This window comes from Oncorhynchus mykiss, chromosome 28, assembly GCF_013265735.2.
Source record: "Oncorhynchus mykiss isolate Arlee chromosome 28, USDA_OmykA_1.1, whole genome shotgun sequence".
Taxonomy (NCBI): domain Eukaryota; kingdom Metazoa; phylum Chordata; class Actinopteri; order Salmoniformes; family Salmonidae; genus Oncorhynchus; species Oncorhynchus mykiss.
Window position 1 is genome coordinate 25,769,524 of NC_048592.1, and position 17,150 is coordinate 25,786,673.

Below are 17,150 nucleotides of genomic sequence, written 5' to 3' on the forward strand. Positions count from 1 at the left end.
GGTGATGACTACTCCACTCCACAACCATTGTCAACTCTCTCCTGACATGAACTGAAGCCACGTCTCATGTGCCTGCTCATCCACTGGCACATTGAATGTTGCCTCTCCAAGCACTGTGAGCACCCGTATCAATTTTCTCTCATTACTGTATGTAAAATCAATCACATAAACAATCACATTATTACACACCAATGATTTTACTCCTTGCTTGGACTAACCCATTCTTAGCTCTTTTGTCTAACTGTGTACTGTGTAGTGTGTTGTTGTTTTTTGTCTAACTGTGTAGTGTGTTGTTGTTTTTTGTCTAACTGTGTAGTGTGTTGTTGTTTTTTGTCTTCCCAGTCAAATCCTGTCCTGCACTGAAGTCAAGCCTCTGAACACCTCAACGCATGCCTCATATCAATCACTGCTGTGATCCCTTCCCAACACTGTCTAAGTAGCCCTCTCATTCCCATTCTCAATAATATTGTGGTATAAATGTCTTTAGTAAATGCTTTAGGTTAAAATAATTAGTCCCATTCTCCCTTTGCATCAACTCCCTCAATTCCCAGCTGGACGTTCCCGGGATGCTTGACTAATTCCCAGTTCAACGATTGGTCGGAAACGTCCCGGTAATTGGTCAGCTGACCAGTGATCCAAGGCCCATTCCCTCATAGAACAGTTTAATTGTGGGTTTCTCCTTAAAGACACAGCACCACCACACCATAGTCATCTAATAGGGGCCTCTGTTCAATTCAGATAAGGGGTAACAGGCTCTCACTCTCTCTCTCCCTCCCTCTCTCCCTCTCTCCCTCTCTCCCTCTCTCCCCTCTAGGCATGCTGTTGATCACTGCCTCCCTACTAGCAGTAACTCAGAAGGACTGCCCAGTCGTGACTACATGGTAATGGGCCTCACAGATCACAGGGAAGCTTCAGTTCTCCAGTGTTCTGTGCTGTTCTGTTCTACACTGTCCTGTTCTGTTCTGTTCTGCACTGTTCTGTTCTGTTCCTTTCTGTGCCCTGTTCTGTGCTGCATTTCCGAGAGTTTCTGTCAGGGAACCAATTAACCATTTTTCAAATCCCTCCAGTGATGCCAGTAGCGCCACCACTCTTGAATTGTAGACGTAAAACAGGCATTATTGTCGCGTTCTTGATTGTGTCATGTCCTGGATGTTCTAGAGTTAACTGGAACATGGAATTATATTTGATAGCCCGAGGAGAGATTTAGTGGCAAAGACTGTAATGAAAATAATTAAGGAAGACAAGCTTGTCTTTTGGTTTACAAAATTCATTTTTCTCTGTTGTACTTCAGACACTAGATAAAGACATCTTGAGGTTTAAGGAGCTCAGTAGCATTCAGAGCCATTCTCCTTCGATCGCCTCCAGCTAGCTGCCAGTTTCTGGGTTCAAGGGACAAGTTACAACATTTATGAGAAACTGGCATCAAATGAAACAAAATGGCACCTTCAGCCAGCCCTGGAGAGGAGTAGAGGATGATGAAATGGTTTGACATGAAGCTTTTCTATGCTCTCTTATAGTCAGTCAGTGCTGTGCATTGAGGCAGTGAGAAAAAGTAACAGCCCATGTAGATAATTATGAAGAAATTTGTAAACTCTATGATACTCAAATGATTTATTGACTGTCTGACTGACTGACTGACTGACTGACTGACTGAATGGATGAATGAACTAAGCAATGGACAAACAAAGGGAACGAGAAAATGAACAAGCGATTCAATAAATACAAGAGAGTCTTATAGAGCGCACAACTAAACCTGGGCTGTGTAGAAAGAAGGTGTAAATAACCTGGGCTGTGTAGAAAGAAGGTGTAAATAACCTGGGCTGTGTAGAAAGAAGGTGTAAATAACCTGGGCAGTGTAGAAAGAAGGTGTAAATAACCTGGGCTGTGTAGAAAGAAGGTGTAAATAAACTGAGCTGTGTGTGCGTGTGTCCAGCACAGGGTAGGGCAGGCTGTGAATGAACTCCTAAATCTTGGTCTTTTCTCCCATTTAGCCTGCAACTCGTCAACTATGGCTGTGTGTCTTCATGTGTTCCTAGTCTAAAACAACCCGTGTACACCAACACCAACACATGGAAAGACTTAATGCACTCAAAGCACGTAAACACAAAACATAATGAGTAGGGATCCAAATGGGCCTTGGCGTGGTTCCCCTCACATCCCTCTGGTTTAAGTTACGTCAGAGGCTCAAATCTCTTATTTTGGTTGTTTAGATTTGGACCTGACTGCATCTGGGAGGACTGTATAGAATCCTTCTGAGCCGCAGTCTGTTTTGTTGAACTTGCTTTGTTTTGCTGGTTTCCACATGCCCATGAAGGCTGCAGGATGGAAGAGATGTTTGCATTTCTGTGGGAATTTTGGGACTACTTCTAAAATGAGTTTCACTGGACTGGGAGGAGGACCTGGCAGGGTGGTGCCAGAATAACAACCTGTCCCTCAACGTAACCAAGACTAAGGAGATGATTGTGGATTACAGAAAAAGAGGACCGAGCACGCCCCCATTCTCATCGACTGGGCTGTAATGGAGCAGGTTGAAAGCTTCAAGTTCCTTGGTGTCCACATCACCAACAAACTAGAATGGTCCAAACACACCAAGACAGTCGTGAAAAGGGCACAACAAAGCCTATTCCCCCTCAGGAAACTAAAAAGATTTGGCATGGGTCCTGAGATCCTCAAAAGATTCTACATCTGCAACATCGAGAGCACTGGTTGCGTTACTGCCTGGTACGGCAATTGCTCGGCCTCCAACTGCAAGGCACTAGAGAGGGTAGTGCGTACGTTCCAGTACATCACTGAGGCAAAGCTGCCTGCCATCCAGGACCAGGCGGTGTCAGGGGAAGGCCCAGAAATTGTCAAAGACCCCAGCCACCCCAGTCATAGACTGTTCTCTCTACTACCGCATGGCAAGCGGTACAGGAGTGCCAAGTCTAGGACAAAAAGGCTTCTCAACAGTTTTTACACCCAAGCCATAAGACTCCTGAACAGGTAATCAAATGGCTACCTGGACTATCTGCATTTTGTGTGTGTGTGTGTGTGTGTGTGTGTGTGTGTGTGTGTGTGTGTGTGTGTGTGTGTGTGTGTGTGTGTGTGTGTGTGTGTGTGTGTGTGTGTGTGTGTGTGTGTGTGTGTGTGTGTGTGTGTGTGTGTGTTTGTGTCCCCAACCCCTCTTTTATGCTGCTGCTACACTCTGTTTATAATATATGCATAGTTACATACTACCTCAATTGGCCTGACCAACCAGTGCTCCCGCACATTGGCTAACCGGGCTATCTGCGTTGTGTCATTGGCTAACCGGGCTATCTGCGTTGTGTCCCGTCACCCACCACCCACCAACCCCTCTTTTACGCTACTGCTACTCTCTGTTCATCATATATGCATAGTTACATATTACCTCAATTTTTAACTGTCTTTTTACTGTTGTTTTTATTTCTTTACTTACCTTTTGTTCACCTAATACCTTTTTTACACTATTGGTTAGAGCCTGTAAGTAAGCATTTCACTGTAAGGTCTACCTGTTGTATTCGGCGCACGTGACAAATACACTTTGATTTGAGGAGGAGTATTTAGATACAGAGGGTTTGGCAGTTGGCACGCAATCTAGGGTACAATGTTGTGCCAGTCAGGAGAAAAAGATGAAGGCAGAGGAAAGCAGTAAAAGAGGGAAGAAAAGTCCCTCTCTGAATGATGTCATTCAGCTGTTCATATGGCTTAAGTGTCTTGGATGTAGGGATGGAGGGGAGGAGGGATGGAGGGGAGGAGGGATGGAGGGAGAGATGGATGCTGTTGAGGACATTGTGTTAAATCAGAGAACATTTCCAGAGTTTTTTTTACATTACCCATTCCTCCGGTCCTCGACTGAAATGACCCTTGTACGCATTAACCTTAATACAGTAGATATTACAAATTTACCGCACAACCCTTAGGTCTGTACACTGTGTGCTCCTAAGTAAATTAAAGCATAATGTTCCCGAAAAAACATAACATGGGAGATGACTAAACCTGGGCTGTGTAGAGAGAAGGTGTTAATAACCTGAGCTGTGTAGAGAGAAGGTGTAAATAATCTGAGCTGTGTAGAGAGAAGGTGTAAATAACCTGAGCTGTGTAGAGAGAAGGTGTAAATAACCTGAGCTGTGTAGAGAGAAGGTGTTAATAACCTGAGCTGTGTAGAGAGACGGTGTAAATAATCTGAACTGTGTAGAGAGAAGGTGTAAATAACCTGAGCTGTGTAGAAAGAAGGTGTAAATAACCTGGGCAGTGTAGAAAGAAGGTGTAAATAACCTGGGCTGTGTAGAAAGAAGGTGTAAATAAACTGAGCTGTGTGTGCGTGTGTCCAGCACAGGGTAGGGCAGGCTGTGAATGAACTCCTAAATCTTGGTCTTTTCTCCCATTTAGCCTGCAACTCGTCAACTATGGCTGTGTGTCTTCATGTGTTCCTAGTCTAAAACAACCCGTGTACACCAACACCAACACATGGAAAGACTTAATGCACTCAAAGCACGTAAACACAAAACATAATGAGTAGGGATCCAAATGGGCCTTGGCGTGGTTCCCCTCACATCCCTCTGGTTTAAGTTACGTCAGAGGCTCAAATCTCTTATTTTGGTTGTTTAGATTTGGACCTGACTGCATCTGGGAGGACTGTATAGAATCCTTCTGAGCCGCAGTCTGTTTTGTTGAACTTGCTTTGTTTTGCTGGTTTCCACATGCCCATGAAGGCTGCAGGATGGAAGAGATGTTTGCATTTCTGTGGGAATTTTGGGACTACTTCTAAAATGAGTTTCACTGGACTGGGAGGAGGACCTGGCAGGGTGGTGCCAGAATAACAACCTGTCCCTCAACGTAACCAAGACTAAGGAGATGATTGTGGATTACAGAAAAAGAGGACCGAGCACGCCCCCATTCTCATCGACTGGGCTGTAATGGAGCAGGTTGAAAGCTTCAAGTTCCTTGGTGTCCACATCACCAACAAACTAGAATGGTCCAAACACACCAAGACAGTCGTGAAAAGGGCACAACAAAGCCTATTCCCCCTCAGGAAACTAAAAAGATTTGGCATGGGTCCTGAGATCCTCAAAAGATTCTACATCTGCAACATCGAGAGCACTGGTTGCGTTACTGCCTGGTACGGCAATTGCTCGGCCTCCAACTGCAAGGCACTAGAGAGGGTAGTGCGTACGTTCCAGTACATCACTGAGGCAAAGCTGCCTGCCATCCAGGACCAGGCGGTGTCAGGGGAAGGCCCAGAAATTGTCAAAGACCCCAGCCACCCCAGTCATAGACTGTTCTCTCTACTACCGCATGGCAAGCGGTACAGGAGTGCCAAGTCTAGGACAAAAAGGCTTCTCAACAGTTTTTACACCCAAGCCATAAGACTCCTGAACAGGTAATCAAATGGCTACCTGGACTATCTGCATTTTGTGTGTGTGTGTGTGTGTGTGTGTGTGTGTGTGTGTGTGTGTGTGTGTGTGTGTGTGTGTGTGTGTGTGTGTGTGTGTGTGTGTGTGTGTGTGTGTGTGTGTGTTTGTGTCCCCAACCCCTCTTTTATGCTGCTGCTACACTCTGTTTATAATATATGCATAGTTACATACTACCTCAATTGGCCTGACCAACCAGTGCTCCCGCACATTGGCTAACCGGGCTATCTGCGTTGTGTCATTGGCTAACCGGGCTATCTGCGTTGTGTCCCGTCACCCACCACCCACCAACCCCTCTTTTACGCTACTGCTACTCTCTGTTCATCATATATGCATAGTTACATATTACCTCAATTTTTAACTGTCTTTTTACTGTTGTTTTTATTTCTTTACTTACCTTTTGTTCACCTAATACCTTTTTTACACTATTGGTTAGAGCCTGTAAGTAAGCATTTCACTGTAAGGTCTACCTGTTGTATTCGGCGCACGTGACAAATACACTTTGATTTGAGGAGGAGTATTTAGATACAGAGGGTTTGGCAGTTGGCACGCAATCTAGGGTACAATGTTGTGCCAGTCAGGAGAAAAAGATGAAGGCAGAGGAAAGCAGTAAAAGAGGGAAGAAAAGTCCCTCTCTGAATGATGTCATTCAGCTGTTCATATGGCTTAAGTGTCTTGGATGTAGGGATGGAGGGGAGGAGGGATGGAGGGGAGGAGGGATGGAGGGAGAGATGGATGCTGTTGAGGACATTGTGTTAAATCAGAGAACATTTCCAGAGTTTTTTTTACATTACCCATTCCTCCGGTCCTCGACTGAAATGACCCTTGTACGCATTAACCTTAATACAGTAGATATTACAAATTTACCGCACAACCCTTAGGTCTGTACACTGTGTGCTCCTAAGTAAATTAAAGCATAATGTTCCCGAAAAAACATAACATGGGAGATGACTAAACCTGGGCTGTGTAGAGAGAAGGTGTTAATAACCTGAGCTGTGTAGAGAGAAGGTGTAAATAATCTGAGCTGTGTAGAGAGAAGGTGTAAATAACCTGAGCTGTGTAGAGAGAAGGTGTAAATAACCTGAGCTGTGTAGAGAGAAGGTGTTAATAACCTGAGCTGTGTAGAGAGACGGTGTAAATAATCTGAACTGTGTAGAGAGAAGGTGTAAATAACCTGAGCTGTGTAGAAAGAAGGTGTAAATAACCTGGGCAGTGTAGAAAGAAGGTGTAAATAACCTGGGCTGTGTAGAAAGAAGGTGTAAATAAACTGAGCTGTGTGTGCGTGTGTCCAGCACAGGGTAGGGCAGGCTGTGAATGAACTCCTAAATCTTGGTCTTTTCTCCCATTTAGCCTGCAACTCGTCAACTATGGCTGTGTGTCTTCATGTGTTCCTAGTCTAAAACAACCCGTGTACACCAACACCAACACATGGAAAGACTTAATGCACTCAAAGCACGTAAACACAAAACATAATGAGTAGGGATCCAAATGGGCCTTGGCGTGGTTCCCCTCACATCCCTCTGGTTTAAGTTACGTCAGAGGCTCAAATCTCTTATTTTGGTTGTTTAGATTTGGACCTGACTGCATCTGGGAGGACTGTATAGAATCCTTCTGAGCCGCAGTCTGTTTTGTTGAACTTGCTTTGTTTTGCTGGTTTCCACATGCCCATGAAGGCTGCAGGATGGAAGAGATGTTTGCATTTCTGTGGGAATTTTGGGACTACTTCTAAAATGAGTTTCACTGGACTGGGAGGAGGACCTGGCAGGGTGGTGCCAGAATAACAACCTGTCCCTCAACGTAACCAAGACTAAGGAGATGATTGTGGATTACAGAAAAAGAGGACCGAGCACGCCCCCATTCTCATCGACTGGGCTGTAATGGAGCAGGTTGAAAGCTTCAAGTTCCTTGGTGTCCACATCACCAACAAACTAGAATGGTCCAAACACACCAAGACAGTCGTGAAAAGGGCACAACAAAGCCTATTCCCCCTCAGGAAACTAAAAAGATTTGGCATGGGTCCTGAGATCCTCAAAAGATTCTACATCTGCAACATCGAGAGCACTGGTTGCGTTACTGCCTGGTACGGCAATTGCTCGGCCTCCAACTGCAAGGCACTAGAGAGGGTAGTGCGTACGTTCCAGTACATCACTGAGGCAAAGCTGCCTGCCATCCAGGACCAGGCGGTGTCAGGGGAAGGCCCAGAAATTGTCAAAGACCCCAGCCACCCCAGTCATAGACTGTTCTCTCTACTACCGCATGGCAAGCGGTACAGGAGTGCCAAGTCTAGGACAAAAAGGCTTCTCAACAGTTTTTACACCCAAGCCATAAGACTCCTGAACAGGTAATCAAATGGCTACCTGGACTATCTGCATTTTGTGTGTGTGTGTGTGTGTGTGTGTGTGTGTGTGTGTGTGTGTGTGTGTGTGTGTGTGTGTGTGTGTGTGTGTGTGTGTGTGTGTGTGTGTGTGTGTGTGTGTGTGTGTGTGTGTGTTTGTGTCCCCAACCCCTCTTTTATGCTGCTGCTACACTCTGTTTATAATATATGCATAGTTACATACTACCTCAATTGGCCTGACCAACCAGTGCTCCCGCACATTGGCTAACCGGGCTATCTGCGTTGTGTCATTGGCTAACCGGGCTATCTGCGTTGTGTCCCGTCACCCACCACCCACCAACCCCTCTTTTACGCTACTGCTACTCTCTGTTCATCATATATGCATAGTTACATATTACCTCAATTTTTAACTGTCTTTTTACTGTTGTTTTTATTTCTTTACTTACCTTTTGTTCACCTAATACCTTTTTTACACTATTGGTTAGAGCCTGTAAGTAAGCATTTCACTGTAAGGTCTACCTGTTGTATTCGGCGCACGTGACAAATACACTTTGATTTGAGGAGGAGTATTTAGATACAGAGGGTTTGGCAGTTGGCACGCAATCTAGGGTACAATGTTGTGCCAGTCAGGAGAAAAAGATGAAGGCAGAGGAAAGCAGTAAAAGAGGGAAGAAAAGTCCCTCTCTGAATGATGTCATTCAGCTGTTCATATGGCTTAAGTGTCTTGGATGTAGGGATGGAGGGGAGGAGGGATGGAGGGGAGGAGGGATGGAGGGAGAGATGGATGCTGTTGAGGACATTGTGTTAAATCAGAGAACATTTCCAGAGTTTTTTTTACATTACCCATTCCTCCGGTCCTCGACTGAAATGACCCTTGTACGCATTAACCTTAATACAGTAGATATTACAAATTTACCGCACAACCCTTAGGTCTGTACACTGTGTGCTCCTAAGTAAATTAAAGCATAATGTTCCCGAAAAAACATAACATGGGAGATGACTAAACCTGGGCTGTGTAGAGAGAAGGTGTTAATAACCTGAGCTGTGTAGAGAGAAGGTGTAAATAATCTGAGCTGTGTAGAGAGAAGGTGTAAATAACCTGAGCTGTGTAGAGAGAAGGTGTAAATAACCTGAGCTGTGTAGAGAGAAGGTGTTAATAACCTGAGCTGTGTAGAGAGACGGTGTAAATAATCTGAACTGTGTAGAGAGAAGGTGTAAATAACCTGAGCTGTGTAGAGAGAAGGTGTAAATAACCTGAGCTGTGTAGAAAGAAGGTGTAAATAACCTGAGCTGTGTAGAGAGGTGTTAATAACCTGAGCTGCATAGAGAGAAGGTGTTAATAACCTGAGCTGTGTAGAGAGAAGGTGTAAATAACCTGAGCTGTGTAGAAAGAAGGTGTAAATAACCTGAGCTGTGTAGAGATAAGGTGTAAATAACCTGAGCTATGTAAAGAGAAGGTGTTAATAACCTAAACTGCGTAGAGAGAAGGTGTAAATAACCTGAGCTGTGTAGAGAGAAGGTGTTAATAACCTGAGCTGTGTAGAGAGAAGATGTAAATAATCTGAGCTGTGTGTGTGCGTGTGTCCAGCACAGGGCAGGCTGTGAATGAGCCCCTAAATCTTGATATTGATCAGGCCTTTATCACACACACACACACAGAGGTATCTAGGACAGTTTAATGGCCTCATTAATGGCCTCTGCACTGATCCACACTGCACCTCTCTGCAACACATTGCCACTGACTGCCTCTCCTCTACCAGTCTCTCCCCCTCTATCTTCCTTCTGTCTAACTCTCTCTCTCTCATTCTCTCTTTTACATATCTCTCCTCTCATGCTCTAACACGCTGTATCAATGTCACGTTCTGACCTTAGTACCTTTGTTATGCCTTTGTTTTAGTTTGGTCAGGGAGTGAGTTGGGGTGGGTAGTCTATGTTCTTTTTTCTATGTTGTGGTTTGGTGTTTGGCCTGGTATGGTTCTCAATCAGAGGCAGGTGTCGTTCGTTGTCTCTAATTGAGAATCATACTTATAGGTAGCCTTTACCCACCTGTGTTTTGTGGCTGATTATTTCCTGTTTAGTGTTCTTTCCATTCACCTTACGGGACTGTTCGTTAGTCGTTTATTGTTTTGTTCAGTGTTCAGTTGTTTTATAAAAAAATATGAACACTTACCACGCTGCGCTTTGGTCCTCACATTCTTCCACCACAGACGACCGTTACAATCAATATTTCATCTTCTCCCCTATTTCTCCATCAATCCTACAGTCTTCCATCTAAAATACAATGAACCTCTTAAGGATCTGCCCCTTTTTTTCAATTTTCGCCTAAAATGACATACCCAAATCTAACTGCCTGTAGCTCAGGCCCTGAAGCAAGGATATTCATATTCTTGGTACCATTTGAAAGGAAACACTTTGAAGTTTGTGGAAATGTGAAAGGAATGTAGGAGAATATAACACAATAGATCTGGTAAAAGATAAAACAAAGAAAAAACCAACTGTTCTTTTGTATTTTTTTGTACCATCATCTTTGCAAGAGAAAGGCAAGAGAAAGGCCATAATGTATTATTCCAGCCCAGGTGCAATTAAGATTTTGTCCACTAGATGGCAGTGTATGTGCAAAGTTTTAGACTAATCCAATCAACAATTGCATTTCCGTTCAAAATGTTGATTCCAGACTGCCCAAATGTGCTTATTTTGTTTATTAATACATTTTCATGTTCAAAATGGTTCACTCTTCTCAAACAATAGCATGGTATTATTTCACTGTAATAGCTACTGTAAATTGGACAGTGCAGTTAGATTAACAAGAATCTAAGCTTTCTGCCAATAACAGATATGTCTATGTCCTGGGAAATGTTCTTGTTACTTACAACCTCATGCTAATCGCATTAGCCTACGTTAGCTCAACCGTTCGATGGGACACCGATTGCAAACATGTTTGTGTCCTTTTGAACTGTTTGGGAGTTCAGTCCAGTTTGCACAAGTAAGTGTGGCTAAGAAAAACATTTCACTCTTTCACTGCCCTCCTCACAAAGTTTTCTCCCCAAATGATCCTTCGATCCTTCCTTCTGTCTCCTCCCAGACAGCCAATAACCACTTCCAGCGCATTGGTATAGCCTCCTGCCTGCCTATGAAAACCCTCCTGTCGGAAGCAGCAGCACTACAAAGTGTCTCCTAGGGCTGGGCAGGGGCAGACCCGATTACAGCCAGTCACCTCTTCTTCCCTACATCTATCTGTCAAGTAGGGCATATTTCTCCTGTCAAACGGGACAATCAGAAGCCATTATGCCACACTGATAATCAGAGCAATTTATTTACCTTTCTCATTTCCCTGTCTCATTTCACTGTCAGCCATGATGACTCAAAGAGAGAGAGAGAGAGAGAGAGAGAGAGAGAGAGAGAGAGAGAGAGAGAGAGAGAGACCGCACCCTTCTCCGCTCTCTTTCGCGTTCTAAGAGAAAGTGTGTACTTAGTCGTTATTTTCTTGGAGGTTGTTGTAATCAAATGTTGCAGGGGCGCAACTTTTACTGGGAATGGTGGGAACATGTTCACCCAGTTTCATAATTGGAATGTGATACAAAACAGGGCAACGGTGTGCTTTAGGACCATGGGGACGCCTCTGAGCAGTCAGGTAGGCTGTCTGTAGTGTTTATCCGACAAGATAAAAACAACAGTATATGTCCCCCCCACATCTAAAACAAAAGTTGTGCCCCTGAAATGTTGTAATCAAATATTGAAAAAATGTACAATGATTTAGGTGTATGTATCGAAAGAAGATTTTTTAGGAGCTATTCACTTAAGCTCATCAAAATGCGTTAGCTTATGCACAAACTGGAGTGTTCACAACTTAAACTTTTACTTTTCCATAGCGCCAAAGCTCTGCTATCAACCATGCAGTTTGTAGAGTAGTAAGTACCAATATGTTTAACACAGAAAAGTCCCAGAAAAGTTACAGTACACACTCAAAACTGTAATATGGCACAGACCGACAAAATGACCACTCAAAAACAGCATATCCGCAATACACCACTACACTCCATGTAATGGACAGACTGAGATCCCTCTCATACTAGTAAACACAGTTAAACGTAATGCATCTCATTTACATTTTCCACTTGGTCAATAGTTTGTGCTCGAGGTCCCTTGATAAGTGCCACTATGTACATGATGGAACACCACGGGAGCATGAAGAACACTGTAGGAAAAGGACCGGGCAGGCAAAGTATCCCAAAGCTGTCATTTCCAGTGGCTGAATTCATATTCCGTCACCAGAGAGAGATCGAGGGAGGGAGGGAGGGAGGGATGCAAGAAAAAAAGAAAGCAAGGGAGTTGGAGAGAGACAGAGAGTCTTCGGATGTGAGAAAAAAGAGAGAGAGAGAGAGAGTCTTCGGATGTGAGAAAAAAGAGAGAGACAGAGAGTCTTCGGATGTGAGAAAAAAAGAGAGAGACAGAGAGTCTTCGGATGTGAGAAAAAAAAGAGAGACAGAGAGTCTTCGGATGTGAGAAAAAAAGAGAGAGACAGAGAGTCTTCGGATGTGAGAAAAAAAAAGAGAGACAGAGAGTCTTCGGATGTGAGAAAAAAGAGAGAGACAGAGAGTCTTCGGATGTGAGAAAAAAGAGAGAGACAGAGAGTCTTCGGATGTGAGAAAAAAGAGAGAGACAGAGAGTCTTCGGATGTGAGAAAAAAGAGAGAGACAGAGAGTCTTCGGATGTGAGAAAAAAGAGAGAGACAGAGAGTCTTCGGATGTGAGAAAAAAAGAGAGAGAGAGAGTCTTCGGATGTGAGAAAAAAGAGAGAGACAGAGAGTCTTCGGATGTGAGAAAAAAAGAGAGAGACAGAGAGTCTTCGGATGTGAGAAAAAAGAGAGAGACAGAGAGTCTTCGGATATGAGAAAAAAAGAGAGAGACAGAGAGTCTTCGGATGTGAGAAAAAAGAGAGAGACAGAGAGTCTTCGGATATGAGAAAAAAAGAGAGAGAGAGAGTCTTCGGATGTGAGAAAAAAGAGAGAGACAGAGAGTCTTCGGATGTGAGAAAAAAAGAGAGAGACAGAGAGTCTTCGGATGTGAGAAAAAAGAGAGAGACAGAGAGTCTTCGGATGTGAGAAAAAAGAGAGAGACAGAGAGTCTTCGGATGTGAGAAAAAAGAGAGAGACAGAGAGTCTTCGGATGTGAGAAAAAAAGAGAGAGACAGAGAGTCTTCGGATGTGAGAAAAAAGAGAGAGACAGAGAGTCTTCGGATGTGAGAAAAAAAGAGAGAGACAGAGAGTCTTCGGATATGAGAAAAAAGAGAGAGAGACAGAGAGTCTTCGGATGTGAGAAAAAAAGAGAGACACAGAGTCTTCGGATGTGAGAAAAAAGAGAGAGACAGAGAGTCTTCGGATGTGAGAAAAAAGAGAGACAGAGAGTCTTCGGATGTGAGAAAAAAAAGAGAGAGACAGAGAGTCTTCGGATATGAGAAAAAAAAGAGAGAGACAGAGAGTCTTCGGATATGAGAAAAAAAGAGAGAGACAGAGAGTCTTCGGATGTGAGAAAAAAGAGAGAGACAGAGAGTCTTCGGATGTGAGAAAAAAGAGAGAGACAGAGAGTCTTCGGATGTGAGAAAAAAGAGAGAGACAGAGAGTCTTCGGATGTGAGAAAAAAGAGAGAGACAGAGAGTCTTCGGATGTGAGAAAAAAAGAGAGAGACAGAGAGTCTTCGGATGTGAGAAAAAAAGAGAGACAGAGAGTCTTCGGATGTGAGAAAAAAGAGAGAGACAGAGAGTCTTCGGATGTGAGAAAAAAAGAGAGAGAGAGAGTCTTCGGATGTGAGAAAAAAAAGAGAGAGACAGAGAGTCTTCGGATGTGAGAAAAAAAAGAGAGAGACAGAGAGTCTTCGGATGTGAGAAAAAAAGAGAGAGAGAGAGAGTCTTCGGATGTGAGAAAAAAAGAGAGAGACAGAGAGTCTTCGGATGTGAGAAAAAAAAGAGAGACAGAGAGTCTTCGGATGTGAGAAAAAAAGAGAGAGAGAGAGAGTCTTCGGATGTGAGAAAAAAAGAGAGAGAGAGAGAGTCTTCGGATGTGAGAAAAAAAGAGAGAGACAGAGAGTCTTCGGATGTGAGAAAAAAGAGAGAGACAGAGAGTCTTCGGATGTGAGAAAAAAAGAGAGAGAGAGTCTTCGGATATGAGAAAAAAAAGAGAGAGAGAGAGAGTCTTCGGATATGAGAAAAAAAAGAGAGAGAGAGAGAGTCTTCGGATGTGAGAAAGAAAGAGAGAGACAGAGAGAGGGAGGGTGATGAGGAGGCGGCCGTCCAACTCTCTGGCTTGGTTCAGGCTACCCTAATCGTGGGCTAATGTCTTTGACAGAGGAGATGTCTGCATGGTCATTATGTAGTACTAAACACGACCCCTTCTTGTCTCACTGCCTGTTCTGTAAGAGCTACAGCACTGTTGGCAAGACGCAGAGAATAGCAGAGAATCTGGCCTGGGCCTGTATTCACAAAGGATCTAAGAAAAGAAGTGCTGATTTCGGTTTTGCTTTTAAATCATAATGAGTAAGAGGAGGGACCTGATCCTAGATCACACTCCTGAGATGATTTGTGAATACTGGCCCTGTTCAGCCCTATAAAAACAAACCTCAATAGGTATTTCACCCAGGATACGTTATGTTTCAAGGTTTTTGCCATTATTGCTGCTCGCCGAAAACAAAGCGTCATTAAAAACAGAAGACTGCAAACAGCAAAAACCTCTGACAAGCCATACCGCTGCTTCAATGCTGTCGCAACCTTCAGAAGATTGAGTAGAAAAGACGTTATATAAAAAAGATTCAGATTTAGTCAGATTTATTTACTTTAGGCTTGCTACCAATGCTTAAATGCCCAATGCAGTCCACTCTATACCGATGGAATAATACTATTAATAAAAGTACAATAAAATATCAAAAATATAAAAAGAAATAAAGGAATAATACTGTGAAATTGTGAGAATTATGATAATCCCCTTTTAGTTGTTTGAAAAGACCACATGAATTTTCAGCCTGTTCTGGTGGGATGGAGTTTTGGCCTGGTGACATCACCAGGCAGTAACTTAGTTAACAGACCAATAAGAAAGAGAGTTCCAAACCTCTGCCATAAACAGATCGTTTTCAGTTTTCCCCTCCCCACTCAGACAGTCACAGCTAAATTATTGCATCAGATATTGCTCTTGCTTAGAAGCTATTTTTGTTTCTTTTTGGCCATTTTAATTTAGAGCAATCACAGTAAGGTACTTAACTGTTACCCAGAAATGATTTGATATTGAAATAAAAACGGCTGCATTGGGCCTTTATTAAGAAGAAAGCATTTCTGGAATGTTCTCTTGTGGAACAGAGCAAAAGGCAAACCAGCATTTTCTATTTTTTTCACGGGGTTTGATGTGTAAATAAAACTGGGGAACTACAAAGGGTGCAGAAATAGGGCAGGGGGATGGATATGATGGTCTCGCCACAGATCCTAATATGCCATGTCTTCGGTTTAGGGTTTTAACTTCACCATGTTCCAAAGGGGGAAATCCCCCAACCCCCAACACACTCAATTATCAAGCAGGTCACTGCTTTGATACGAGAAAAGAGGGTGATGAAACCAAAGAAGAGAGACCGTTTCAATATTTCACTTTGTGAGTTCTCGTATAGTTGGAGTAAGCTGCCCCCATCACTTCAAACCTTAAAGTCATTATTCACAGTACAGCTCAATGACATCTCTCCAGCACAGATTGTGATAGGAGAAGTAAAGGGCCAGGAGTCAAAAATACAGAGGTTATGCTGTGTTAACTAGTGCTGAGCAATGTGGAATAAGATATGAAAACCATATAGGACACACAGGTACAGCAGAAAACAACAACAATGTATACAGATGATGAAAATGCTCCTGCTGCATCATCGTCATCTTCCCTATCCCCTCCACATGCATACACACACTCCCCTAACCCTAACTCTCACACCCACACTATTCTCTTACCAGCCTGGTTGGTGGTGATGTCTATAGACACATGCTGGGCAGGGTAAGGGCTCTTGTTGGTGACCCCATTTACAGCCTGTATCTCGAAGCTGTACAGCGTGTGAGCCCACAGGTTACTGATGAACACCCTGGTCTCTGTCAGGCCAAGCTGCCGAGGCACAAACTCCACATTGTCATCACAGTGCGAGCAGGTACGGCGGTCCGCACGACACTTCTTACACACGATGTTGTAGACCACATCCTCACGACCGCCCGTCTCCCTGGGCGTGTGCCACTCCAGGATCACCGAAGTCTCGTTCACGACGGAGATCACGTTCCGCGGGCCCGAGGGAACGCCTACAAACAGACACAGAGAGGAACCTTTATTTAACCAGGTTATCTCATTGACATCTCAGTGAATCTCTTGCCAACAGGCCTTGAGATTAACAAACACAATGAGAAGGTTGTCAGTATTCTATTCAACCATTATTTAACCAGTAGATCCCATTGAGATCTCAAAGAAACTTGTTTTCAAGAGAGACATGGCCAAGAGGGTAGCTTTCGAGTAAAGGTTACTAAAGGACATTACTCTAGTCTGTACGATATACAGTACCAGTCAAAGGTTTGGACACACCTACTCATTCAAGGGTTTTTCTATTTTTGTACTATTTTCTACATTGTAGAACAATAGTGAAGACATCTAAACTATGAAATAACACATATGGAATAATTTAGTAACCATAAAAGTGTTAAACAAATCAAATGTATTTTATACTTGATATTCTTCAAAGTAGCGACCCATTGCCTTGATGACAGCTTTGCATATTCTTGGCATTCTCTCAACCAGCTTCATGAGGTAGTCACCTGGAATGCATTTCAATTGACAGGTGATCCTTATTCATTTGTGGAATTTCTTCCCTTCTTCCCTTTCTTACCTTCTAAATGATTTGAGCCAATCAGTTGTGTTGTGACAAGTTAGGGGCGATATACAGAAGATAGCCCTATTTGGGAAAATAGCAAGTCCATTGTTTCCTTCTTAATGCATTCAATTCAATCAGTTGTGTTGTGACAAGGTAGAGGTGGTATATAGAAGATATCCCTATTTTGGAAAAGACCAAGTCCATATTATGGCAAGAACAGCTCAAATAAGCATAGAGAAACAACAGTCCATCATTACTTTAAGACATGAAGGTCATCAACATGAAACATTTCAACAACTTTGAACGTTTCTTCAAGTGCAGTCGCAAAAACCATCCAGCACTATGATGAAACTGTCTCTCATGAGCACAGCCACAGGAAAGGGAAACCCAGAGTTATCTCTGCTGCAGAGGATAAGTTCATTAAAGTTAGATGCACCTCAGATTACAGCCCAAATAAATGCTTCACAGAGTTCAGGTAACAGACACATCTCAACATCAACTGTTCAGAGGAGACTACGTGAATCAGGCCTTCATGGT

General features: G+C 43.4%; 1 protein-coding gene across 3 annotated transcripts in view; it reads right to left on the bottom strand.

Moving 5' to 3' along the window:
* Positions 1-17,150, bottom strand: part of LOC110508791 (ephrin type-B receptor 1) — a 386,951-nt gene that overhangs the window by 87,206 nt on the left and 282,595 nt on the right. For 2 of the 3 annotated variants that reach the window (XM_036966014.1, XM_036966012.1), the window contains exon 5: positions 15,715-16,050. The exons of the other annotated variant lie outside the window; for it this stretch is intronic. In XM_036966014.1, coding sequence (XP_036821909.1) covers positions 15,715-16,050 — 336 coding nt within the window. The remainder of the gene's footprint in view (positions 1-15,714; positions 16,051-17,150) is intronic. 3 annotated transcript variants of the gene reach the window in all.